Source organism: Panicum hallii, chromosome 9 (genome assembly GCF_002211085.1).
Source record: "Panicum hallii strain FIL2 chromosome 9, PHallii_v3.1, whole genome shotgun sequence".
In the NCBI taxonomy this organism is placed as follows: Eukaryota; Viridiplantae; Streptophyta; class Magnoliopsida; order Poales; family Poaceae; genus Panicum; species Panicum hallii.
The window spans coordinates 63,568,615-63,592,757 of NC_038050.1; the positions used below are offsets into that span (position 1 = coordinate 63,568,615).

General features: G+C 48.4%; 5 protein-coding genes across 8 annotated transcripts; 1 reads left to right on the plus strand and 4 right to left on the minus strand.

Moving 5' to 3' along the window:
* The first annotated feature begins 28 nt into the window (after nt 1–28).
* Nucleotides 29–5,311, plus strand: LOC112872641 (glucose-6-phosphate 1-dehydrogenase 4, chloroplastic). Of its 2 annotated transcripts, none has more exons than XM_025935707.1 (12): nt 29–569; nt 1,299–1,509; nt 1,792–2,048; nt 2,169–2,263; nt 2,785–2,899; nt 3,009–3,214; nt 3,379–3,487; nt 3,599–3,639; nt 3,904–4,024; nt 4,098–4,297; nt 4,647–4,851; nt 4,926–5,311. In XM_025935707.1, the coding sequence occupies exons 1-12, from the start codon at nt 483–485 to the stop codon at nt 5,160–5,162; spliced, it is 1,884 nt and encodes a 627-aa protein (XP_025791492.1). In that variant the 5' UTR covers nt 29–482; the 3' UTR covers nt 5,163–5,311. The 2 variants fall into 2 exon arrangements, with proteins under 2 accessions (XP_025791492.1, XP_025791491.1); XM_025935706.1 differs by having other exon boundaries at nt 4,647–4,847; nt 4,922–5,311.
* A 614-nt stretch (nt 5,312–5,925) lies between these two features.
* Nucleotides 5,926–7,412, minus strand: LOC112877525 (aspartic proteinase nepenthesin-1-like). The gene has a single exon (XM_025941846.1). The coding sequence runs from the start codon at nt 7,410–7,412 to the stop codon at nt 6,078–6,080; it is 1,335 nt and encodes a 444-aa protein (XP_025797631.1). The 3' UTR covers nt 5,926–6,077.
* Nucleotides 7,413–9,065: 1,653 nt separating this feature from the next.
* Nucleotides 9,066–10,571, minus strand: LOC112873698 (aspartic proteinase nepenthesin-1-like). Its single transcript, XM_025936721.1, has one exon. The coding sequence runs from the start codon at nt 10,543–10,545 to the stop codon at nt 9,196–9,198; it is 1,350 nt and encodes a 449-aa protein (XP_025792506.1). The 5' UTR covers nt 10,546–10,571; the 3' UTR covers nt 9,066–9,195.
* A 1,066-nt stretch (nt 10,572–11,637) lies between these two features.
* LOC112873696 (pentatricopeptide repeat-containing protein At1g56690, mitochondrial-like) lies at nt 11,638–14,844 on the minus strand. 3 transcript variants are annotated; one of them, XM_025936719.1, is made up of 4 exons: nt 12,657–14,844; nt 12,376–12,503; nt 12,229–12,296; nt 11,638–12,126 (listed from the first exon to the last, which is right to left on the minus strand). In XM_025936719.1, the coding sequence occupies exon 1, from the start codon at nt 14,833–14,835 to the stop codon at nt 12,715–12,717; it is 2,121 nt and encodes a 706-aa protein (XP_025792504.1). In that variant the 5' UTR covers nt 14,836–14,844; the 3' UTR covers nt 11,638–12,126; nt 12,229–12,296; nt 12,376–12,503; nt 12,657–12,714. The 3 variants fall into 3 exon arrangements, with proteins under 3 accessions (XP_025792504.1, XP_025792503.1, XP_025792505.1); XM_025936718.1 differs by having other exon boundaries at nt 11,638–12,134; XM_025936720.1 differs by lacking the exons at nt 12,229–12,296; nt 12,376–12,503 and having other exon boundaries at nt 11,638–12,064.
* Nucleotides 14,845–17,442: 2,598 nt separating this feature from the next.
* Nucleotides 17,443–21,511, minus strand: LOC112878104 (ABC transporter I family member 20). Its single transcript, XM_025942508.1, has 7 exons — nt 21,271–21,511; nt 21,029–21,162; nt 19,968–20,087; nt 18,527–18,622; nt 18,283–18,435; nt 17,942–18,019; nt 17,443–17,863 (listed from the first exon to the last, which is right to left on the minus strand). Exons 1-7 carry the CDS (start codon nt 21,419–21,421, stop codon nt 17,633–17,635), a joined length of 963 nt encoding a protein of 320 aa, XP_025798293.1. The 5' UTR covers nt 21,422–21,511; the 3' UTR covers nt 17,443–17,632.
* Between the last annotated feature and the right edge of the window lie 2,632 nt (nt 21,512–24,143).

A 24,143-nucleotide genomic window follows, 5' to 3' on the forward strand; every position in this document is an offset into this window, starting at 1 on the left:
GGTACACATTCTGGTGAGTGAATTATACGTCAGTAAAATTTAGTGAACATTTTGGTTGAGGTTCCGTAAATGATTCCTTCACGAGTTTCATTTTCCATTCTTCAAAGTATCTACGGAGAATTCACATTTTGCTCAAAACACGTGGAAGGCAGTGCCTATGCTTTTGATACGGCAGGATTCCTGTACTTTTGTTTAAGAATTTAAATTATGGTAAAGCATCCAAGCGGCTAGCCAAGAAATCCACCTAGACCTACACGACGGGTGACGCGTCAGTACTCAGTACCTACGGCGGCGAAAACTAAAAGCTCCAGGTCCAGCTTCCACTGTCGCCATCCGTTTCACCCCCTCACAAGCTGCCACGAGCAATAGTCCTCTTCCCGCATTCGAGTACTTGTCCACGCGACCAACGAAGGGGGTAGGCAAGTGCTGCAGCCTGCAGGAGCAACTGAGCAAGCAGGAGCCTAAGCGAGCAGCGCCGAAAGATGGCAGGGCTCGCCGCGGCGGCGTCCGCAGCAACGGTGGCGTCCTTCCAGTTCCAGCCCTCGCTGTCGGGATCGCGCTTCACACCGGTGAGTGCTCGCCTCCTGCGCCCGTGGTTTCTATTTCCCTCCGACGCCGTGCGCTTAACCTGCTCGACGAAACGCCTCGGCCGATTCGCTGGGCGCTGGCGTGCTGGAGCGATACGTGTCCGTGGCTCTGCTGCCCCTTGTATTTATTGGAGTGGTTGGTGAGGCTTTGCTTCGCCCGTGCGGGCGTGTGATCCTCGTGAACCTTTATGGCCATCTTGACTCTGGACGGACGGATATTAGAGCCGATCGGATGCTCTCGTTTTCATCACGGGTTCCGGTTAATGCTGTTTTTCCTTTTTTTTGCGCGCGTGGGTGGGGGTTGGCGCATCACAATAAACGTGTAAACATGGTCCACATATTTGATGGAATGTACACATAGAAAAGGTGCGCTGGTTTCATGTAAGCCAGATGGACCTAGTTGGCAGAACTCCTGCTGCATCACTCCATCACTCGGGGCTGATTTCTTGTTGGTGCAAATGCTATATTTTGATTATGTTGTGGAGTACATGAACAAAAATCTTGCCTCCTTTTCCTCAACATTGGTCGATGGAAGTCTTGGAGAAATCGCTTCGAATTTAGCGGCTGGCACAATTTTTTCTCCCAATTTTTGCGAAATCCAATTTAGTAGGCACTGGTGATGGAATATAGTTTCTTAGTTTACATGATTTGGTATTTTACACGCTGACACATTCACCTGCTGATTGTTACGTTTGATGCTTCTGTACATAGGTTGCAGCACCTGCTGCCAGTTTCAGAACACAAGCTTGTGGATTGAGGTGCTGGATTGCTGCAAAGTTGACACTCAGGAAGGCATTGAAAAGGCATGGATGGCAACTTCAAAGAAATCTAGACGCTCGAAGGAATGATAAACTTCCTGATCACTTGGAGGCTGCATTGCTGACTGAAAACAGAACTCATCAGAATATGCATCATGCTTATGGTTGGTATTAGGAAATGAGTTGTCCTGCGTTCCATTACTTTGCATCTGCAGATGTTCTTATCATAATTGTCACTATTGTCTTAATGCCTTATGATTCCCTTGGTGCTGCTGCCACTGGTTTGCTTCATACCTTTGATAGTTACATTCAATTTGCATTGATTGTCTATAAGAAAATGCGCACAAGAGAAAAGTTCCCATGCGTATCATGTAACTTCTCGTTGGGCATTTTATTTTTTTTCTTCACACTTTCATATGCACCTAGTTGTTGCCCCCTTTATGCAGATTCTGGAGGTGAAATGGCCAGTGCAAGCTCTGATCTTTTGGCTGGTTCAACCGTTTCGGAAAATTCAATGCAACAGGGACCCAATCCCTCTGAAATCCATTCTCCTGTGCTAAATGAAGAGTCTGCCATGTCCAATGGCCATTACAACGGTGAACCATCTCTTTGCATTGCTGTGATTGGAGCTACTGGTGAGCTGGCAAGAAATAAAGTTTTTCCAGCACTATTTGCTCTGTATTACAGTGGTTTTCTTCCTCGGGTATGAACATAGCATAGATTCTGCTACTGGAAAATTGATTTTGCAGTCTTGCCGTAACTTATCTGTGCAGCTGCCATTGTCATGTTACACCTTTCATTTTCATTTTTTTTTGTCCTGCAGAATGTGGGTATATTTGGGTATTCTAGGAAGAAAGTAACAGATGAAGACTTAAGAGCTATAATTGAAGCCAATTTGACCTGCCGGGTTGATCACCAGTATGTTCTTTTCACATGATAATTTCTTTTTTGATGACGGTTGCATTAAAAAAACATTAGCACTGAAATTAGTATCTATAGTATTTCCTCTTAATCTTTGAAATCAATATAAAGACTTACTGTAGCCAAACCGATCTTTTAAGCTACAACATATATTGGCGCAATGGCGCTTGAGACCAATACCATTTTGCTTCTTCCAAAGTTATGCATATGCTGATGTATTTTCCTTCTCTTCCAATGTATCTGCCAACCTTTATTATTAACGCTTCAACGATGTCTGATTTGTCAGCAAAATCATTTTTCTTCCAAGTGTTTTTATTTAAATATTACTTCCAAGATTTTTAAAGTCAATAATTTATGCATCATGCTGGTATGTATTGCTTTCCAAATTTTTTATGTATCCCCTATTATATTTCGACTCTCCTAAGTTTTCCATATCTGGATGCATTTCTGTTATGATGACATAGTTTCACTGCTGTAAATAAGCTTTACCAAGCTAAGAAAAATGCATGTGAATGCAGCGAAAACTGTGATGAAAAGTTAAATGAGTTCCTCAAAAGGACATATTACATAGATGCCGGACATGACAACAAAGATGGGATGTCGAGATTAAATTCTAGGATGACACAGATAGAGGTAGAACTTTTCATAAAAGTTTTTGAATCTTTTGGAGAACATTCATGTTTTATATTTGAACTTGAAATTCTGTTTATGAAGTTCATCAATATCCATTTTTGTTTCACAGGGTACTCGTGCAGCAAACAGAATATTCTACCTTGCTGTTCCCCAAGAGGCACTTCTTGATGTAGCATTGCCACTGGCTGACAGTGCCCAAACTAAGCAAGGGTGGAATAGGATAATTATTGAGAAACCATTTGGCTTCACTGGTTTGTCATCACAACGGGTAACACAATCTCTACTGTCAAGATTTGAGGAGAAGCAAATTTACAGGTACTATGATCTATTTTTTATCCTTCCACCTTGGCTGTCTTCTCCTTTTTTTTTAATGAATGGATTGGATTTTCAAATTACAGAGCTTTGTGATTGTTTTTCTCTACTACTATGTTTGAAGAACTTGACTATTTGTTATTGGTACATGTCTTTGTATCCCATAGAATTGATCACCTTTTGGGGAAGGATCTGATCGAAAATCTTACTGTCTTGAGATTTTCTAATTTGGTGTTTGAACCTTTGTGGAGCCGAACTTACATACGGAATGTGCAGGTACACTTCAAGGCTCATCTTAACATATGTTTTACCATTTTTTTTATGGAAAATATGTTTTACCATTTTGTATATACATTGATCGTGTAGTAATGTGCGGGAATTTTACAGGTTATTTTTTCTGAAGAAACAGCAACTGAAATACAAGGGAGGTGAGTTAATGATATGGCATTGCTCTTACTATTCTTCATTGATGCAAAATAATCATGGTATAATCAATGTAATGTTTAATAACGAGTCTCTGCATGATTAACTCATCCCTGGGCCTGCTTAACCTTTACAATGGTCTCTGAACAGGGTTTGTTTACCTTCACAATTGTCTCTTTAGATTATCTTCGTTTTCTTTATTGAAAATATATTCATATTTTGGCATTGTAAATGTGCATCATTTAATTCACGGCCATATGCCCTTGCAGGTACTTTGGAAATTATGGGATAATCCGTGACATAGTTCACAGTCACATTCTTCAAACAATAGCGCTATTTGCTATGGAACCACCTGTAAGTCTTGATGGAGAGGACATCCGAGATGAAAAGGTAATGCAGTATAATCCTGTTAACACTTCTATCCTATAAATTAGAAAATGCTGACCCTTGTTTATATATGTAGGTGAAGGTGCTCAGATCAATTCGGAAAGTGGACCTTGAGGATGTTGTTCTTGGTCAACTCAAGGACACCTCTGGTAAAGTTGACAGATATACAAAATCCATGACACCAACCTATTTTGCTGCTGCTATATACATTGACAATGCACGGTGGGATGGCGTACCATTTTTGATCAAGACAGGCATGGGGCTTATGAAGAATAGGTACACACAATGAGTTAAATTATCATATGTCTCAATAGTTAATTTCTGATTTCAATCTCTTCACTGTAGCAATGTATTGTTATGAACTTATTTCTTTCCTATACCCTCAAATCTCAAAAGTTAGAATCAGAAATTGATTCATATGCATATAGCATGCACTGTTCTATCAACTGTCTTCAGTAGTCCACCCATACTGAGCACCTCATTGATAACTTTTGCAAGATTACCATTTTTTATAAAAGAATATCACCATTTTCTTGTAAAATATCAGCATTTCCTTATAAAAAAATATCATCTGACAGATTGATCAATAATGACTGAAGGTCTCTAATATTTCTTTCCCTTTCAGAGCTGAGATTCGGATTCAGTTTCGCCATGTCCCTGGTAATATCTACCGTGAACGTTTTGGCCACGACATAGATCTCGACACAAATGAGCTGGTTCTACGCGATCAACCTGAAGAAGCGATCCTGTTGAAAGTCAACAACAAGGTCCCAGGGCTTGGGCTCCAACTGGATGCTTCAGAACTCAACCTGCTCTACCGTGATAAGTATGGAGATCTCTTGGATCACCTTATGATCTATTCTCGAGAACTTGCACTAAGCTATGAGTTTTGTTGTGTAGGTACGACACCGAGGTTCCAGATTCATATGAGCATCTTCTCCTGGATGTGCTAGATGGCGACAGTCATCTATTCATGCGCAGCGATGAACTAGCAGCTGCATGGAACGTGCTGACTCCGGTAATTCATGAGATCGATCAGAACAGAGTGGCTCCTGAGCTCTACGAGGCTGGAGACAAAGGGCCTATCAATGCCTACTATCTCGCTGCTAAACATGGCGTGCGATGGGATGACGACTGGTGAGCCAACCCGGCACAGATGCTCGATGTGTGGGATCTACCTCCAATTTTTGTTGCTGTATCGTATCGCAGTCAATGATGTACAGTACGCCTTCTGTTGTAAACGGTCTGATCAACGACTTTCAAAGACAAATGCAAAACTAGCTTCTTTCCTGGCCGCGTCCAGCCACCACCCCGCGCGCGCGCAACACACGCACAAAAACAGAGAGAAAAGGAAGAAAAAAAGAAAAAAACATTTCGCTACATTTTAACCAAAACTGCGGCAAGCCGAACCCATGGTTTTTCTTCCTGTTTGCAAGATGCATTCCTCAATCAGCACGATCAAACAAACAGGTCTCACTTTTTTTTTGCCCAAAAATGTTAACCTTAGTAGCCTAACAAAAAAGTGCGATGACAAGCCATAGTTTTCGAACAAATCATTTTGTGCAATATTTTGTCAACCAATGATGGAGCATATAACGTAGGCTACAAGCTAGAAATAATATACTTTCTCCGTCCTAAATTATAAATTATTTTGGTTGTTTTAGATATATAGTAAAAATTATATATTTAGAGAAAGCAAAATGATCAGTAATTTGAAACGGAGAGTGTAGACTACATGCTAGAAATGTTCTTCAAGACACAGGAGTCATCGCAAAACGTAGAACTAAAAATACGTGGCTGAAGTCAAAACAGGTCCGCATGTTAGGAATTAGGGACAGACAGACCAAATGCTAGCTGGCCGCCTAATATATATTGAAAACTAAATTTGGGTGACTGTGGCAACGAATCAAATACAATACCTCTTTATTTATTCTTACATGACTGCTAGTGTCTGTATAACATCCAATTACATTACTATTCACGTAAAAAATGAAGGAAAAAAAAGGGAAATAATGTAACAATCACGCGAACAACAGCACGGCGCGAGCTGCCGAATCTAAACCCTGTCGCAGTGAGCAGGGACGAAAGAGAGATTGTTGCCGGCGAGGTCGTAGAGTACGTGCAGGTTCTGCTGCTGATAGTTGCCTATGATGGTCATGCCCCCGCCGGACGACATGATCGCGATGCACATGTTGCTCCGGCCACCGTCCTCCATCTCGAACACGTAATTCTCCCGCGGCAGGTCCAGCGTCGCGCCGTCAAACTGCAGCTCCAGCTTCGGCACCTGCTGCTTCTTCCCCGACGACGACGACGACACCGCGAAGCAGAGGGGCTCGTCGTTCGTCACGGGCAGGTCCACCTGGGAGACGAACGCGTCGTGGAGGAGCCCGTAGACAAGCGGCGGCAGCAGCGTGACGGAGGTGCCGGAGTCGATGATCGTCCCGCCGCTCCCGTTGCCCCTCAGCGCGAACGCCGACTCCGGTGCCGGCAGCCTCGCCGACCCGACCGTGATGCTCTTCAGCGAGAGGTAGTAGAAAGTCGGGTTGGCGGGGCTCTGGATGAGCCGGGTGGTCTGCACGGCGCCGCTGGCGCTGTCGTAGAGGTTGGCCGGCAGGCCGAGCAGGACGGGGCTGGGCGCCGACCCCGTGACGTTGGTGAAGCAGTAGGAGAAGTTGTCAACCCTGAGCTGCGACGGCAGGGATAGCGCGCCGCGGCCGAAGCCGGCGATGCCGCTGCCGGTCGCGTTGGAGCTGAAGAGCCCGTTGTTGAAGTAGCCGCAGCCGAAGGCGAGGCCGGGCACCACCGCGTGCCCCGCGTCGCCGTCGAACGTGAACGTGTCCGCGTCGAGGCGGCCGGTCGTGACCGACCTATCGCCGTAGGAGTAGGTGTAGACGCAGGTCCTGTTGCCCCACCTGCGCGCGCCGCAGGACGACAGGTCCAGCTGCTGGCACGCCGCGGCGTCGCAGGGGAGCGGCGCCGACGTGGAGGAGAGGTTCGGGTCGTAGTACGGCAGGTCCTGGGCGTAGCAGGACGGGCACGGCTGGCACTGCGTCCAGACGAGGTCGCTGCCTGTGTCGAGCGTCGCCTGCACGGGCTGCGGCGGCGTGCCGACGGCGAAGCTGACCAGGTACTCCGTGTCGATCGCCTGGCCCTTCCCGGGCACCGCGGTTGCGCTGGCCGGCGACGAGCCGGACGCGGAGAGCAGCCGCGCGGCGCGGGCCTTGCTGCGCCGCGCCATGCGCCGCAGCAGCTGGCGCCGGGTCAGGCCGCGGCCGGCGTCGGCGCGGGTGAGCTGCGCCCGGATGGCCCCGCCCGCGGCGTCGCTGCACGAAACAGCCAGCGCCGCCGCGAGCAGCGCGAGCAGGACGGCTAGCTGCCTCATTTTCATCATCGATCGATCGATGGATTGTTGCTAGCTACTTAGAAACTGATACGTGTGCTTAGCTGTATTGTACAAGGAAGGATGTGCTAGCCCTATATTTATAGGAATCGAGGGATTTCTACTGTTGGATTGCATCAATCAACTGTATCTAATCGTATTTTTTTAGTCCTAATAATTCAAACATCTCGAGCGCGTACGAGGCGTGTAGGTTCACAAATCACGACGCGACCATAACAATGCAAGCTAACTTAGCTTTTTTCATGTGTGATGCGGAGGCGCCCGGGAGCGCATTCTGGAGCGTACGTGCGCGTGTCAAAATCCGCCAAAGCTAGTGGTAATCAACTACTACTGCTACTGCTGTCGAACCAGATCAACCGTCGTGCAGAGAAAAATACATCTAGATAACTGCCTACTTGCAAGCTAAGATAGATAGCAACGGAGAAGGAGCGTGCGAGACGTACATTCTCTGGATCCGAATGCTGCTTCCTCACTTCGTTTTGCATCGTCGTTAGCTAACCCTAAAAGTGAATACAACCACGACGTCGTTTGTCTTTTTGACATGTATAGACGACCGGCCTGAAACTTCCTCTTCTCGGTCGGTCGCATACCTGGACGGTGTTGGGGTTGCCCTTTGTGAACCTCGAATTCTCTTTCCACGGGCGGGGCAGTTTCGAGCCAAGGATGCAGAGCAGAGAAGGGCTCGGAAAGACGACGGCGGGGGCATGCCGGCCGGCAGATTTGGAGCGAGAAAAGGGAAACAGCGGCGAGAGGCCGGCCGGCTTTCTAGATGCCAAGCAGCCACATCAGAATCTTGAACTAGTTTACCGCTGGTATATCGATCGAGAAGGCGAGAGACCCACCATTTGTAGCCGTTTAGGTGGCCTGCCGCTGCAGCACATCAGAATTGTAATGCTTTTATACCAACTTAGATGAGGATAAGTTATACAGAAATTATTGTTTTCAGCGAGCTCTACTTGCTAGTAGACCATTTTCTTATTGGTCCAAATATGAGTGGTCAAATTATTGCTAAAATTCCCCCAGGACGTACGCATTAACCTAGAGAAATTTCTTTAGGGACAACCATTTTCTCTTAAACGGCCGTTTAGCCAGTTTAAACATTGTTTTTTTTTGCGAGAAGTTTAAACATTGTTCGCTACAAATTGGCCACCCGTTCCTATCTGAATGGCCGTTTAGCCCGCTTAATCAGCAGTTCTGCGTAATATTTAGCTAAACGATGGTAACCGTCTGGTTAGAGTTTAGGTGAACACGGAGGTAACTCTTTATCTATTGGGTGTTTTCCCTAATATATGTTTTCCGGTTATTCCTTGTCGTTTTGTGGTGTTTTACAACAATCCTCTAATTTTTTTCCCACGTCCATTCCTTTCGATTTATTACGCTTTTTATTTCAAGTAGCTGAAATTTGATAAATTTTCATGCAACGGGTTGCTAGATAGTAAATCAATGTTTGCAACATTGAAAACAAAGCCTGCGACGTGGGAGTTAAACATTATATTTCATATCCTATTCATCTACTATCTCCGTCCAAAATTACAATTCGTTTTAGCTTTTCTATGTACATATATTTTGCTATGCACATAGATGTACCTTATGTCTAGATACGTACCAAAAATTATATACTAAAAAATCCAAAACGAATTGTAATTTGGGATGGAGGGAGTAAAACATGGAAGAATGAAGACCAACATCTGCAACATCAGAAAAATAATAACATCTGCAACATGGTGGAGACCTTTCCACTTCTGTGGTTTTGCATGCCTGTTCCAATAGAGGCCTAAAGCCTGTTGCACTGAGCAGGAACAAAGGACAGCGTGTTGCCGACCAGGTCGTAGAGGACGTGCAGGTTCTGCTGCTGGTAGTTGCCTATGATGGTCAGGTCGTCCCCAGCGTTGACAGCAAGGCAGGTGAAGCTGCCGCCGCCCGCGTCCTCGAACTCGAACATGTAGTTCTCCCGCGGCAGCTCCAGCGTCGCACCCTCGAAGTGCAGCGCCAGCCTCGGCACGTCGCCGGGCCTCGCCCGCCGCGGAGCCGAGAAGCAGAGCTGCGAGAGCAGCGACGACGTCGCGTTGTCCACGGGCAGCCTCGCCTGCGCGACGAACGCGTCGTGCATGAGCTCGTACGCTCCCCGGGGCAGCGACGTCATGCCGGTGCCGGAGTCGATGACCGTGCCGCCCGTCCCGTCCTGCCTCAGCGCGAACGCTGACTCGGGGATCGGCAGCCTCGTTTCGCCGACGGTTATGCCCTTTAGCGACAGGTAGTACGCGGTCAGAGACGAGAAGTTTTGGACGAGAGGGGTGGACTGGACGGCGCCGCCGTAGAGGTCGGCCGGGAGGCCGAGCAGGACGGTGCTGGGTTCCGAACCCGTTATGGTGGTGAAACAGTGGGAGAAGTTGTCCACTTTGAGCTGCGACGGCAGGGACAGGGCCCCGCGCCCGAAGCCGGCGATGCCGGTCTCGTTGGATGTGAAGATCCCGTTGTTGAAGATGCCGCACCCGAAGGCCAGGCCGGGTACGGAGGCCTCGCCGGAGCTGTCGCCGGCGGCGAACGTGAAGGTGTCCGCGTCGAGGCTGCCGGTGGTTATGGAGTTGTCGGCGTATGCGTAGACGTAGACGCAGGTTCGGTTGCCCCAGTTCTGCTTGCCGCAAGACGACCAGGCGAGGTCGTCGCACATTGGCGAGTCGCAGGGGAGCGCGCCGAACGTGGAGGAGTTGGGCGGGTCGAAGTAGGGGAGCGTCTGGGCGAAGCAGGCCGGGCACGGCCGGCACTGCGTCCAGACGAGGTCGCTCCCGGTGTCTAGGGTGAGCTGCACGGGCTGCGTCGGGGTGCCTATGGCCAGGTGCACCAGGTACTCCGTGTCGGGGACGACGCCGGTGTAGGCTCCCGGGTCTACGCGGGCGCTTGCCGGCGCGCGCCCCGAGAGCAGCCGCGCGGCGCGGGCCTTGCTGCGCACGGCCATGCGGTGTAGCAGCTCGCGGCGGCTGAGGCCGCGGCCGGCGTCGGCGTGGTTGGCGTGCAGCTTCAGGGCTGCCGCGTCGCAGCAAGAAAAGGTCAGAGCAAGCAGTGGCAACAAGAGAACTATCTTTTCGAACGAGAGCAGGAGAGGTATCTTCTGAAGCTGCTTCATTGGCACTTGCTCCAGTTCCTGCAAGAATGTGTGTATATTTTTGCAGGCTTTTCAAATGGAGATGGGGCTCTATATAAAAGATTTAGCATTGCGTTATTTGAGCTCTACGTTTTGCAACCCTTGTTAAAAAGATTTCAAAGAATTCAATATCGTCACGTATGTATCATTTTCCTTATTCCAGCCCGCATATGTGCTTGGGTCTTTCACGCGTACAACTCTATACCGTGTTGCTGACGTGCTCTTTTTGCCGTCGATGGTCATCCCTCCAGCATCCTTTGTCAAACAGGTGTACGTCGTGAAAAGGATAAGAGAGTAGAAATACAAAATGAGACCATTCTTCCTCCCACTTGACACAGACAGAATGGAAAAGAACAGGGTCTAGATTCGGGAGTGGGTGGAACCTTAATGCAGTGGAACATGGAAATTGCAGATTGACAGCGTGGGCGTATAGCTGACTGGCTTAACTTACAGCTTACAAGAGACGCCCAGGTCATCTCGAGTAAATTTCAAAAGCCTAAAACTATTTTGACACATGTTGTGGAAAACTAGACTTTCGATGTAAGCTGTAAGTCGTGAAAAGGATAAGAGAGTAGAAATACAAAATGAGACCATTCTTCCTCCCACTTGACACAGACAGAATGGAAAAGAACAGGGTCTAGATTCGGGAGTGGGTGGAACCTTAATGCAGTGGAACATGGAAATTGCAGATTGACAGCGTGGGCGTATAGCTGACTGGCTTAACTTACAGCTTACAAGAGACGCCCAGGTCATCTCGAGTAAATTTCAAAAGCCTAAAACTATTTTGACACATGTTGTGGAAAACTAGACTTTCGATGTCAATTACACAAACCTGCAACTATTTTAATCCTTGGTGCAAGAAACAATGGTGAGCAAATACTTTTATGCTAGTTACAGTTATAACAAATAGAGTTTTCTTCAATAAAAGTCAAATTTCAAATGAGAATGGTTACTTCAACTATGTTATCGCAATTGTGGTGCCATTTAGATTCATGAATGACTAACGGATGTTGCAGATATCACTCATTCTTCAAACTGGTATGTCCAGTTCATGAATCAGCACTATGACTTCAGTTTTCACAATAAAATCTGGTTCAAATTGTTCTGCAGCAAAGACCAGACTAACAGTTTTGACCCAAAAACCTTAGCTTATATATTTTTTTAAAACTTGACACATTTACATACAGTATAGCACAGGAATAATTCTAGAGTTGGACCATATTGTTGGAAAATATTGATGTGATCAGATACAGATTAATACAGTTGCATTTGAAAGTAGAAAGTTTTTTTCTTTACCTGATCTGCTGCTGACCAGCAGGATTCTATCTCAAGAAATGTAACTGAATCTCCATGCACAATCTCCGCAAGTAATTGTCTGATCAAACAACCTGCATAGTGTGCAGTTGTTGAGATACCGCTTCACGCTCAGGTACTCTCATCTTGTGACTAGTCAGTTGCGACTATTCCCCAAACTTGGTGAGAGATGCTTTGAGCTGAAATGCTGAATGCGACATATTAATATTCCACATCCGTGATTCCGAGCATCACATTGGGTATTGGTATCTGCAGATCTGAAGATTTAATATGAAATGAAAAATATGAACCTAAATGAGTGCGTACATTAGATTCAAAGTGAAATATAGAACTAAATAGATAAATTTTCACCTCATAGCTTTCTTTGTCAATACTATATCGAGTCAAATGATAAATTGCCCATGTTGACAACAGAGGATCTACAGAATATGATTTGCAGTTAGACATATAGTAAGGATAACAAGTATCTATCAAGTTGCTTGTTCACATTAATCTGACCTCTAAGATACAGGTTGTTTTGCAGCAGCCTGCATTACATTGTTACAGCTGCATAGGTAACTCAAAGGGAACAAGTTGACCGTGTGCTGCTATCATGTTCAGTGGAAACTGAATCCTGAATGTGTTTCCTATAAATGATCAAGATGTCACTAAACAAGGCATAGTGAGACTTTTTGCTGCAGTAGCTTACCATCATTATCAGAAAAAAGGAAACATCTATCACCAATTTAATTTATGGTTTGGAAGACCAAGGGAGACTGTCTTAAGATACTGAGACTTACCTAATCAAAGGATCATCAAAGAGTTGATGTTGAGCAAGAATATACTGCATCATTCACCTCACCAATAGTCCCTGCATGAGCAAAATCCATCTTTGAAGTGATGGAATCTATTTGCATCTCTCAGCACGATTTCCCGAGAAGTTATCTTTGCAATCAACTTTATTGCAGAGTGGCAATCACCACAAACTCTGAGGTTCTTCATGACACGAATAGGCATTCCCTCCGGAACTTTCAATAGTCCATATGCCACAGCTTGCCTCTCACTGTGATACCGCAAGCTATGAGTTTTTTGCTCCTCGTCTACATCATGAAGCACAAAGCTCCCATCAGCTGAGTATCCAGATTCCATCAGCAATCCATCTAACTTCTCCAGCATTTTAAGGATACTAGCATGCTCAGGATGTGCTAACACTTCACCAGATGTGAACAGATGCACCCTTTTGTCGTATTCTATCCAACTACAGCCAGGAGACTTGTTCAAATGCCTTGAGCTAATGAATTTTCGGATCTCAGAAGCATCTTCCCACCTCCCAGTGGATGTATAAATGTGAGACAGCAAGACATATGGCCCAGCATTTCCAGGCTCTAGCTCCAAGAGCTTCTTAGCAGCAACCTCAGCTAACTCAGCATTCTTGTGCATTCTGCAAGCCCCCATCAGAGCTCCCCAGATGACAGCATCTGGTTCAACTGGCATGGTCTTAATCAAATCCAGTGCTTCCTCCAGACGTCCTGCTCGACCAAGCAAATCAACCATGCAAGAATAATGCTCTGCTCCAGGTCTGATGGCAGAATTTGTATCCATAGAATTAAAAATATCCCTCCCCTCTTTAACTTTTCCTGTGTAGCTACATGCTGTAAGGGCCCCAATATATGTAATTCTATCAGGCACCATTCCAGCCAACCTCATATCATCAAATATGCGGAGTGCTTCCTCCCCCAACCCATGTTGGGCATAACCAGTGATCATCGAGTTCCACATCACAACATCTTTGGGCTCAAACATGTTGAAAACCTTCTTCGCCTTATCCAAATTCCCACATTTGATGTACATTGTGATTAATGCTGACACGGCGAAGACGTCCTTGTCAAAGGAACACCTCAGCATTGCAGCATGCACCTCCCTCCCATAATCAAGGACAGCCAGGGCTGCACATACCGTGAGGATGCTGATGACCGATGGGTAGTTTGGGTGAATGCCATCATGCAACATCTTGCGGAAGGTAGACAATGCCTCCATCAAGAATTCATTCTGCTCATATGCTTTGATGATTGCACTCCATGTTCCATCATCCCTCTCACGCATCCTCTCAAAGACTGATTTGGCAGCATCCACCATCCCTCGCTGCCCAAAACCAACTATCATTGCATTGCAGGCTGGCAATGGGTGCTCCGGCATTGCATTGAACAGCTCCTCAGCATCCTCTACACGGCCAGCCTGTATATACCCAAATAGCATTGCAGTCCACGACACCTCATTGCGCTCAGGCATCACCTCGAACAGCTTCCGAGCAAGGTTTACCTGCCCATTCTGAGCATAGCCGGAGACCATCGCAGTCCATGACACAACGTTCTTCTTTGGCATTTCATCAAACAGAACGCGCGCCTCAGCTATCCGGCCAGCCTGGCAGTACCCAGATAGCATGGCGGTCCACGCAACAACATCCTTGGCAGGCATTTCATCAAACAACGCGCGGGCCTCATCAACGCGGCCGGCGTCGAGGAAGCCACCGAGCAACACCGTGTAGGATATGTGATTACGCTCCGGCATCTGGCGGAACAGCCGGATGGCGTCGGCCAGGAGGCCGTGGCGCACGTAACCGCGCAGGAGGGATGTGAAGGAGACCACCGAGGGCGGGTAGGGAATGGTGGCGAGCGCCGCGGCGGCGTCGGGGAGAGTGTGACGGCGCAGGGAGAGCCCGGAGATGAGCGCATTGTAGGAGGCGAGGTCCCGCGAGGGCATGCGGTGGAAGACTCGGAGTGCGGCGTCGGGGAGGTTGTTGCGGAAGTAGCCGGCGAGGAGGGCGTTGTAGGAGGAGGTGGTGCGGAGCGGCATGGCCTCGAACGCGGCGTGGGCGCCCTCCATGTTGCCCGTGCGCGCCAGCCGGGCGATGCGCGCGTTCGCATCCACCACCGCCGGTGCTGCGCTCGACGGCAGGAAGCGGACGGGCGGGAGGCGCATGTCGGGTGGGCAACAGGAACGACTGCCAGGAACAGGAAGTCGGAAGTCGGCCCTTAGAGCAAAGTCCAACTGATTCTAGCTAAATTTAGAGGTTTAGAAGGTCGGTAAAATAATAATGGTGGTATAGCTTCGTAACGAAGATGAAAACCAATAAATTCTTCAAATCTTAATTTTCCATATTAATTCCCTTAATTTTCCCTTCACCTCGAAACAAACCTTCCTGCTCGGCTTGAACGAAACAAACCTTCCTGCTCGGCTTGAACCGAGCAGGAGTATCGCTGATAGCACCCAGGCCAGCCCAAGCCGCCATTCTTCGATTCCTCCCATCCGGACTTGCACCACCTCGTTCCTGCTCGTACTCCACCACCTTCACCCGAGCTTCTCCCAATCGGAATATTTTCGACCCGCCGGAGTTGCTCCTCTACCCCACCTCCTCTCTCACCATGGATCCCTACCTGCGGCCGCTCTTCCTCGCCCTCCAACCACACATATTGGTCCCCGATGAGCTCCTCCTTCTGTCGAACCTTTTTCCCGACCATTTCCCTCGCCGAGCTACCGGGAACAGCCACGCCGCTGCTCATCATGGACAACCCTCGCGCGGCCCTACGCCCGCGCCGGCGAGCACCCCTGCTCTGCCCGGGTGCACAGCCTGCAGGTTTACCCCGCCGCTGGCCGGCCTCGCCGCCGGTGAGAACGGTTCCCGCGCCGCCGGCGCGGGAACAGGCGCGCGCAGGGGAGGAGGAAGATGGTGAAGGGAGGGCGCTCGGCAAAAAAGACTAGCGGAGGCGTGTAGATGCTAAGCAGAATAGTGAGGGGAGGAAGATAGGGAGGTTTTTACTGCCCCTAATCCAAATTTATCCAGCCAAATAGATTTACCTATACTGTTGGAGTTACTTTTACCCAAGTAGAATTTGTAGGTGTCGATGATGGTGGCGGGCTTTAGAGCTGAGAAAAGTCAATCGGCCTTTTACTTTCAAACTTGAGAGCTTAGAGAGCTCCTTCTATGCTAAGAAATTTCGATTTTTGACGCTCAATTCGAGTGCCTCGCTGTCTTTAGCACCCCATTCGATGGATCTTTAAAATTTGACACCAAACTCACGAATTCCTAATCCAGAGATTATTCCTCCATTTTCCATCTTTTATTTTTTTTCTTATTTCTTATTACTTATTTCTATATTAGTGGACAGATTTGTGCTCCTGTAAATACATACAAGCAGGTAAGACCCAGTTCTCCCTTCTCCCTCTCTCGTGTTCTTTCTCTCGCGCTCAAGAACAGGCCCCCGGCCCTGCCGCCGCCGCTCGCCGTCGGGAGGAAGATGGCCGCCGGACAGCTGAAGCGGCCGGGGAGAGGCGCGCGGCGTCGTTCCCGTGGCCGGCGATGTCTGCCGGCTGCAAGAAGCACCGCGGGCGGTGGTGGGGCCGAGGCGAGCTTGGACGTGGAGGCGGCAGAAGGCCGCGGCGACAATGGCGCGCCGGCTCCCGCGGAGGACCGGCCGTCGCTGGCGAGGGCGGCAATGCTCTGAGTTGCTGGCGGGAGGCAGGGAAGCCATTTGTGATCTGCGTTTGGTTGGTACGTTGGTTGAAAACACACAAGATTGTCTTTTTCTCCATTGATTTCTTCTCACCTTTTATTTTGTTTCTTAGATTTATTATAGTGATTGCAAAGCAAGAAAGAAACTGTGGGCCCGTTCGTTTCCTACCCTCTTGGACCCATCACATCAAAGAGAATCTTGCTATTTAGAAGTATTAAATAAAATCTGTTTATAAAACTTTTTGCACAGCTGGGTGCTAATTCGCGGGACAAATTTAATGAGTCTAATTAATCCATAATTTGCCACAGTAATGCTACAGTAATCATCCGCTAATCATAGACTAATATACCTTATTAGATTCGTCTCACGAATTAGTACTGGGGTTCTGCAATTAGTTTTGTAATTAGAGTTTATTTAATACTTCTAAATGACAAGATTCTTTTTGATATGACCCCTCTAAACTTTAGGCCCCAAGAAACGAACACGCCCTGTATAGAGGAAAATGTGTTGCAGGAATTGCATTCGTTTGATTTTGCCAGCTACAAACTGATGGGTTTGCTTTAGAAGTTCAGCAGTCATTGGCATTTTTTTTTGCTTTACAAGGTCTTTGGTGTTTTGCTTTATAAGTTCAGTGGAGCTGGAGGAACTTGGAAGCGACGGCGAGCGGCGACCAACCCCTAGCGACGGCGAGCGGCGGCGGCAGGGCCGGGGCCTGTTCTTGAGCGAGAGAGAGAACACGAGAGGGAGAAGGGAGAACTCGGTCTTGCCTGCTCGTGTTCACAGGAAGCACAAAGAAGTGGTCCAGGGGCAAATCTGCCACTAACATGAGAAATAAGTAATAAGAAATAAGAATAGAAAGCCCTGGATTGAAGAAATTCGTGGGTCGGTGTCAAATTTTGAAGGTTGATCGAATCGGATGTTAAAAACAGTGAGACGCTTGAATTAAGTGTCAAATATCGAAATTTCTCGTCTGTACTTTTGAAGTTGAAGCACCACACCTTAGAAATTGCAAATTAGATAACAGTGAAAGTAAAATGGAAAATATTAAAAAATTATGAACAATTGAACACCGTGGGATCCAATTATATTGTTGCATACATATACAGAAGCGCAAATATGCAAATCCAAGTGCAAACAAAACAACATTTCTCCTTTACTGCTTGAACTTCCGTTGTAAGTGCCAAAGCTCCAATAATGTATCTATTGGATCTACAAGACTGTTATTCACCATTTTAAACTAACAAAGAGCAAATTACAGAACAATATCATTGCCTAAGAACGCTGTTAGAGCTGAAAACGAAGTTCTCCTCTCCTGCGATCGTTGAGGTGAGCCGTCCTGCCGCCCACCCATTGTTTATGACTCTGGCAGCGCTCTTTGCTGGATCACCTATAACCCGGCTACCTTCCACAACCTTGTCAAATTCCGGGAGTCCTCTCTGCTTTCGCTCCTTTCTCCTCTCATCTCTTTCTTTCCTCAACCAGCTCTCCACAGTTCTCTGAAATGCAAAAGCAAATCTGATGAATGACCATGCCGTGCTAAAGCTTACTGTTTCATATGGATGGATGCCACTTACCATGAGAGATAACTGGCTCATTTCTTTCACTTTTTCCAGAGGCAGTGCTAGTTGCAGCTTCCCATGAGCAATGTAAACCTGAAATACAACAATGATTACCATTATATCCATAACTCCTTTACTCATCTCACCTTTGGGTTGAGATCGTTTGTAATCTCTGCCTGGTATGCCAGGCCAATCACTTGTACCCTTACTTCCATGTTTTCGTGCAATGAAACTAAGTAGGTGGCGAACTGCCCCCCCCCCCCCCACCCCCTCTATATTGTTCGAAAAAAATATCCATAACTCCACAAGAATTACTTGAGCTTATAAACAACAAGATGCAATGCAAGGGAGCTTACAATGTGTGTTGGCCAATCATCAAGACCATCAAAAATATGTGTTGCATAGATGATTGTTGCACCTCTTTCCTCACATTCCTTCTTAAGATATGTTAACAGATTTGATCTTGCCAACACATCCAGGTCAACTGTGATCTCATCAAGAAGGAGAACCTGCATCGTGTTTTTTTCCCTTTATTAACATCTCAAGGTATGGATGGCAACATGATCAATCCTTTTGATGACATGGAACAGGAAAGCAAACCTTGAATGGCTTAAGAAGTCCCATGCAAATCTGGACTCGTCTCCTCTGACCATCTGATGCCTTGTGCATGCGCCAGGCAAGGTTGATGTCTAAAATCTGAAACATGACAGAAAGGAAGATGAACAAAACAAGCCATTATTGCAGACCAAGGACACAATTGACTTGCCTAAAGTTTAGGTCTATTGAATTATGAATCAACACATACTCCAAAGAAGTCAAGACTTGTAAACTGAGCATATCAAAAATCAATAAGGGCTTAGACGCTAAGGATATTAATCTCACCTAATTATCAATAATATTGAAGTTCAATGACATTTAATCTTAAGGCTTAAGTACGTTCAGCTTACAAAGTTAAGTGTTTTTCCCATAGGTTTGCATAGGTTAAGGTGACATGAATATTAAGATCTTTTCTGTTGTTTTCCCAGGGCAGAATGACAGAGTTTGCATTTGCAACTGGGTGTTTCTAATCCGCAAGCCCTTGCAACTATATCAGAAATACGAATAATGCATCATGCAATGAGATACATTGATGCTTATTTGTGATATTGATTAGCTTTGTTGGAAATAATCTTGTCATGTAGAGTTATTAGTGCTAATAAGCATATGTAGATGCATGTAGTGTATCAAAGGAGCTGCACATGGTTGTGAAAGTCAAGTTTGTCTTTGATCTTTAGCTGTAGACAGCTCATGACAATAAGAAATGAGATGTACTTGTACTGTAGATGATCGGTCACTGTAGCAAGCCGACCTAAATGCCTATATAAGAAGGGCACTACCTCATGTATAAGACAGAGTTGGGTTGTATTAGCCAAGGACTATATGTATGTCATATAGTTGTGTGCACAACAGTCCAATAAAGGTGTTCGTCGCCGTCTCTCGTGTGTGTTCCAAGGTGTGCTTGCGTGGGTTGCGCGAGTTAGTGTTCTTGGGTCTGTGCTATCAAGCTTTCATAAATGGTATGCCCATTATAAGGAGAAAGCACCTTACAAGTTACAAGCTTACTTCATCAATTAAGTGTTGAATGCAAAACAGCAAGCATTTGAGACGCAAACCAGTACACAAATAGCCAAAACTATTGTTTTCCAGTTGGTGATGACCAGTGAGAAAATGTCACCATACTCTGACCATGTGAAACGAGGAATACCCAATTATAGGGAAAAGTTTGTGGAAGCACTAGTAAACATAACTGAATTTGATCCCCACATGCCAAACAACCATTCCTTGACATCTTGGAGTGAATAAACAAATGCTCTGTTGGGGAATGAGCTATTAATAACTAGAACTAATCGGTATTAGCATAAAACTATGTGAAAACTTATCATTTGTCAAGCTACAAGTAGGAAAGAGCAGTTTTCTAAAAATTGTATCTGAAAAATGACATGAGCGCTTCTCCATGATAACAATGGGGATATATCCACGCAGGTTTTGAGAGTTAACCTGCCTTGATAAGCTCATCTCTCCTCTTTGGATCAACACCAGCAACACCAAAAATCATCTTCTCTGCCGATATATCCATCTGAATATTCACCTGGAAGCCGGCAAAGGCCACGTCGCGTCTCCACTGCACCAAATTGACACAGATTAGATTCCCGGAACATCTGACAGCAAAAAAATTGTGCACGCCCATTAGGCTATCTCCAGCGAGACCCGGTAAACGGTTCGCTATCGTATTAACGGAGGATACTGTAGCAAGCGGACGCTCCAGCGGGCTTCTCCAAAGCGTGCGGTAAAATAGGGGAGGGGGACTGCGTCCCGCACAGAGGGAGTCCTCCATTCGCCTCGCCCTCCAGCACATCTCCGCCAGCGCCTTCCGCGCGGCCGCGGGAAGAAACGGGCGGCGCGGGGCGGCGTGCGGGGCGGCGCGGGAGGCGGCGGGCCGCGGGAGGTGGGGCGCTGCGGCGGCGCGACGGGCTGCAGGGCGCGCGGGGCGGCGGCGCGCGGGGCGCGGCAGGGGCGGCGGGCTGCGGGGCGGCGCGGCGGCGCGGGAGGGGCGGCTGCGGGGCGACGGCGGGGCGGCGCGGGAGGGGCGACGGGAGGGGCGGAGGAGGCGCGGAGGAGGGTCGGAGGCGGAGGAGCGGCGGGGCTGCGGGCGGAGGAGCGGCGGAGGCGGAGGAGCGGCGGGGCTGCGGGCGGAGCAGGGGCGGAGGACGGCGGCGCGGGGGCGGAGGACGGCGGCGCGGGAGGCGGAGGAGGGAGGGGCGCGGGCGGGAGGAGGGAGGAGGGAGGAGGGGCGCGGGAGGAGGGGCGGCGGGCGGCGGGCGCAGGCGCGGCTGGCGCGGAAGCTGGGGAAAGGAAAGGGTAGTTGGAAAAAAGATAAAAAATTGAGGTTGTGGGGTGTAGAAGATGGAAATAGAGGATGTTGTTAGAGTTAAGTTTAGTACAGAGAATGAAGTTGATACGAAGGATGGATACAGGGGATACGATTTGGAGGATATCCTCAGCCTCCAGGACCGAAATGGAAACAGGACAGCGAACAAAGGGAGGTGAATTTCGGTAGCTCACCTCGCCGCCAAGGTAGCAAAGGTCGCCGGAGGAGGTGAGCGCCGTGTCGTGGAAGGCGGACCTGCCCAGGACCCGCACCATGCTCGGATCCACCATGTGCTTCCCGCCCAGTATCTTCAGTATCGTCGTCTTGCCTACCACACGGACAACGAAGCAGCCGCGGCGCCCAATCAACACCAGAACGGCCGAGAGAAAGGAGGAGAAGGAAGGTCGGAAACGCGGTGATGGGGGGCTTAAATTACCTGCGCCGTTGGAGCCGAGGAGGAGGCACCGTTGGCCGGCGTCGAGGGAGAAGCAGACGTCCTCGATAAGCGGCGGCGCGCCGGGCGGCGGGCGGCCGTCGATGCCCGGGTAGGTGAAGGAGAGGTGGCTGATCTCCACCGTTGGCGCCATCGGGGGCTGGGGGCCGCTCGCAGCGGTGGCCGGAGGAGCAGGGGTTGGTTTGGTTGGTGGTCGTGGTCTCGTGGAGAGAGAGAGAGAGGGGGGGGGGGGGACACGAGCGTTGTGGCGGGCCGAGCAAGGGAAGGGGGGAGGGAGCCCGCGCCCGTGGCGTGGTAGTTGGGCCGCGGTTGGTGGCTGGCCCAATGTTGCTAGACGTGGCTCAAAACAACTCGAGGACAGCAGACGGCCACGTCTCGCAGTGGGTTGGGTGAGGGTGCGTGACCGGTGGTCGGTGGACATGCGAGACTTTGCGCGGAATGCATTTCTCGAAAGAGATCGCTATCGTGGTGGTAGCAGAGTCGTCATTTTTTCTGCATGTGGCAGTTGTGAGCTTCCCATAGCCGACGTGATCCATCGTTTCTTGGGCCTGTTTCTTCCATGCGATGTCTCGGTGAGCCATATTTTTCTTTTTACGGGACGGTGAGCCATATTTTTGCAGAAAAGATGTGAGACGTTGCCCTAGAAAAGACATGACTTTTTTAAAAAAAAGGTTAAAAAAATTAAAATTCTAAAAAGGGTGCCAGTTGGGAATAATTTGAAAAATGGGTGCCTCCCGCCCGTTGATCAGGCGGGAGGCGTGGGGCCGGGGACATCCCGCCCATCCAGAGGGCGGGATGTTCCAAAATTTTTTTCAGGCCCCTCCTGAGGGCCCTTTCGCGAATAAAAAAGTTTCTTATTCGCGAAGAGGTCCCTGAGGCAGGGATCCCGCCCGATTAGAGGGCGGGATGCTCAGAGGGCGGGAAGCATCCCGCCCGGCCAGCAGGCAGGAGACATCCCGCCCGGCCAGTGGGCGGGATGTTGACAGCATATTTTTTTATTATTTTCTGTTGGAATTTATGATTTACAATCTATTTGAAATTCAGACTATTTTCAAATACAATATTAATTCGTCATACTCTTTTGTCTACATTTAAAATTTTAATTCAATTTTACGAGGAAGATTGCTCTATCTAAAACTCGTATGAATATGGTTAAACGATAACGTTTTGCAACGTAGAATCCAAATATTACGATACTACGATATATGAACGAATTAAAAAGAAAATAGTATCATACAAAACAGTTTAAATATAAAAAGTCGACCGAATCAGGAGTATCTACCCCGCATGTCCCGGACCTCGCGCTCTCTTGGTCCTCCCCCCTAGTCCTAGCCCGTCGGCGTATGTGATCCTCGGAGTACGTAAATGCATCTGGAGCACGGTGAGGACGAGGCGGAGGAGGTGCAGGCGTGAAGGGGTCATCCTGGGACTGTACACCTGGAGCGTCATACGTCTGGGATGGACCAATAATGTCAGGCTCGGCGCCGCCGCCCACCAGCTCTGACCAAGTGGCGGAGCCGGCCTCCCAGTCGTCCCAGTCCGGCACACCTAATGGACCACCGTACGCAGGAGCTCCCGTCGACCATGCATGCTGAACGTAGCCCTGAGAGTACGCTGCAGCTGGTGCAGCTGGCGTCGAACCTGACGGGAGAGACGTTCCTGGAGCATACGCGCCAAGCGTCTGAGGCTCCATTCTTGCAGGAGAAGGTCCCATTGCCGTCGAGTGCATGACTATAAAAAGAAACGAAATTAGTCGTGTAAATCAAAGGTGATCGAAATGGCAATTATAAAGGACTTACAGCTTGAACTAGCGGCAGTACCGTTGGACGCTGCATGCGGTGCTGCAGAGGTCGACGGGCCAGCTGTGTACACGTGGGCCGACGCATGAGATGAACTAGAGGCTCCCACGTCGTCTCTGCCGCGACACGTCAGTGCACGTAACGCTCGCGTCAAGTTGTCTTGAATCTTACGCAATGTGTCCTTGTACTGTGACTCCGGTACACGGACTCCACGTTCAAGCAACGTAATCTGAGATGACGCTTCGACCTCCGCGTAGTTGATCATATCAATCTGCATATGTAATGGGATTCAGAGTAATATTGTTATCGATCTTTTATAAAAAAGATTAAATAATTCAAGTTGCGAAAGACGTACCGCGCCACGGTGCTCCTGATCACGGTACGAGGGATACGTGTCCGAGATGGTCGGCTGGTGCTGATGCTCCGCGTCATCAATGCGTGAAAGAGTGACGTACGGACGCGTGCGAACGTGGTACCAGCGGAGGTATGCGGCGTATGACGCCTCCGTGTGTGGGTGCCCCTCGTCCCACACATTATCAAGTGCGTCAAGCCACCCTTGTACGTACTCCTGCATCTTGACGACCCAGTTGACCTCGTTGGCATGATATCCCCTGCGCGAATATCTGTTGCAAACATTTGAAAGACAACATTGCTTTATGATAACGAATATATAATTAATACAAAACGAGTTATCACAAACTTACTCGTGTACGTTGCACGGCACGGCCTGGAACGCTCGAGGTAGGAGAGGAAAGTGCTGTCGTCGCCCGAACTGCCTCATCACACGCTCGACGCAGTACGGCTCGACGAGAATATCGAACATTAGGTTCTCCTTTGTCAACCAGTACTCCTCGTCACACGTGCAGAGGGAAGACAACCCGTGCGGCGCACGTGTCTGGATAGCCGTAGCGGTGTACGGTGTCCAGATGACATCCTGTGGCCGCATCCGATCAAATTCGGACACGAACTGAGGGTATGCTTTTCGGACCTGCCGATGTGGCCAGCTCATCTGCAAAATTACACAACTGCATCGGTACTCCTCATATACAGAAATGT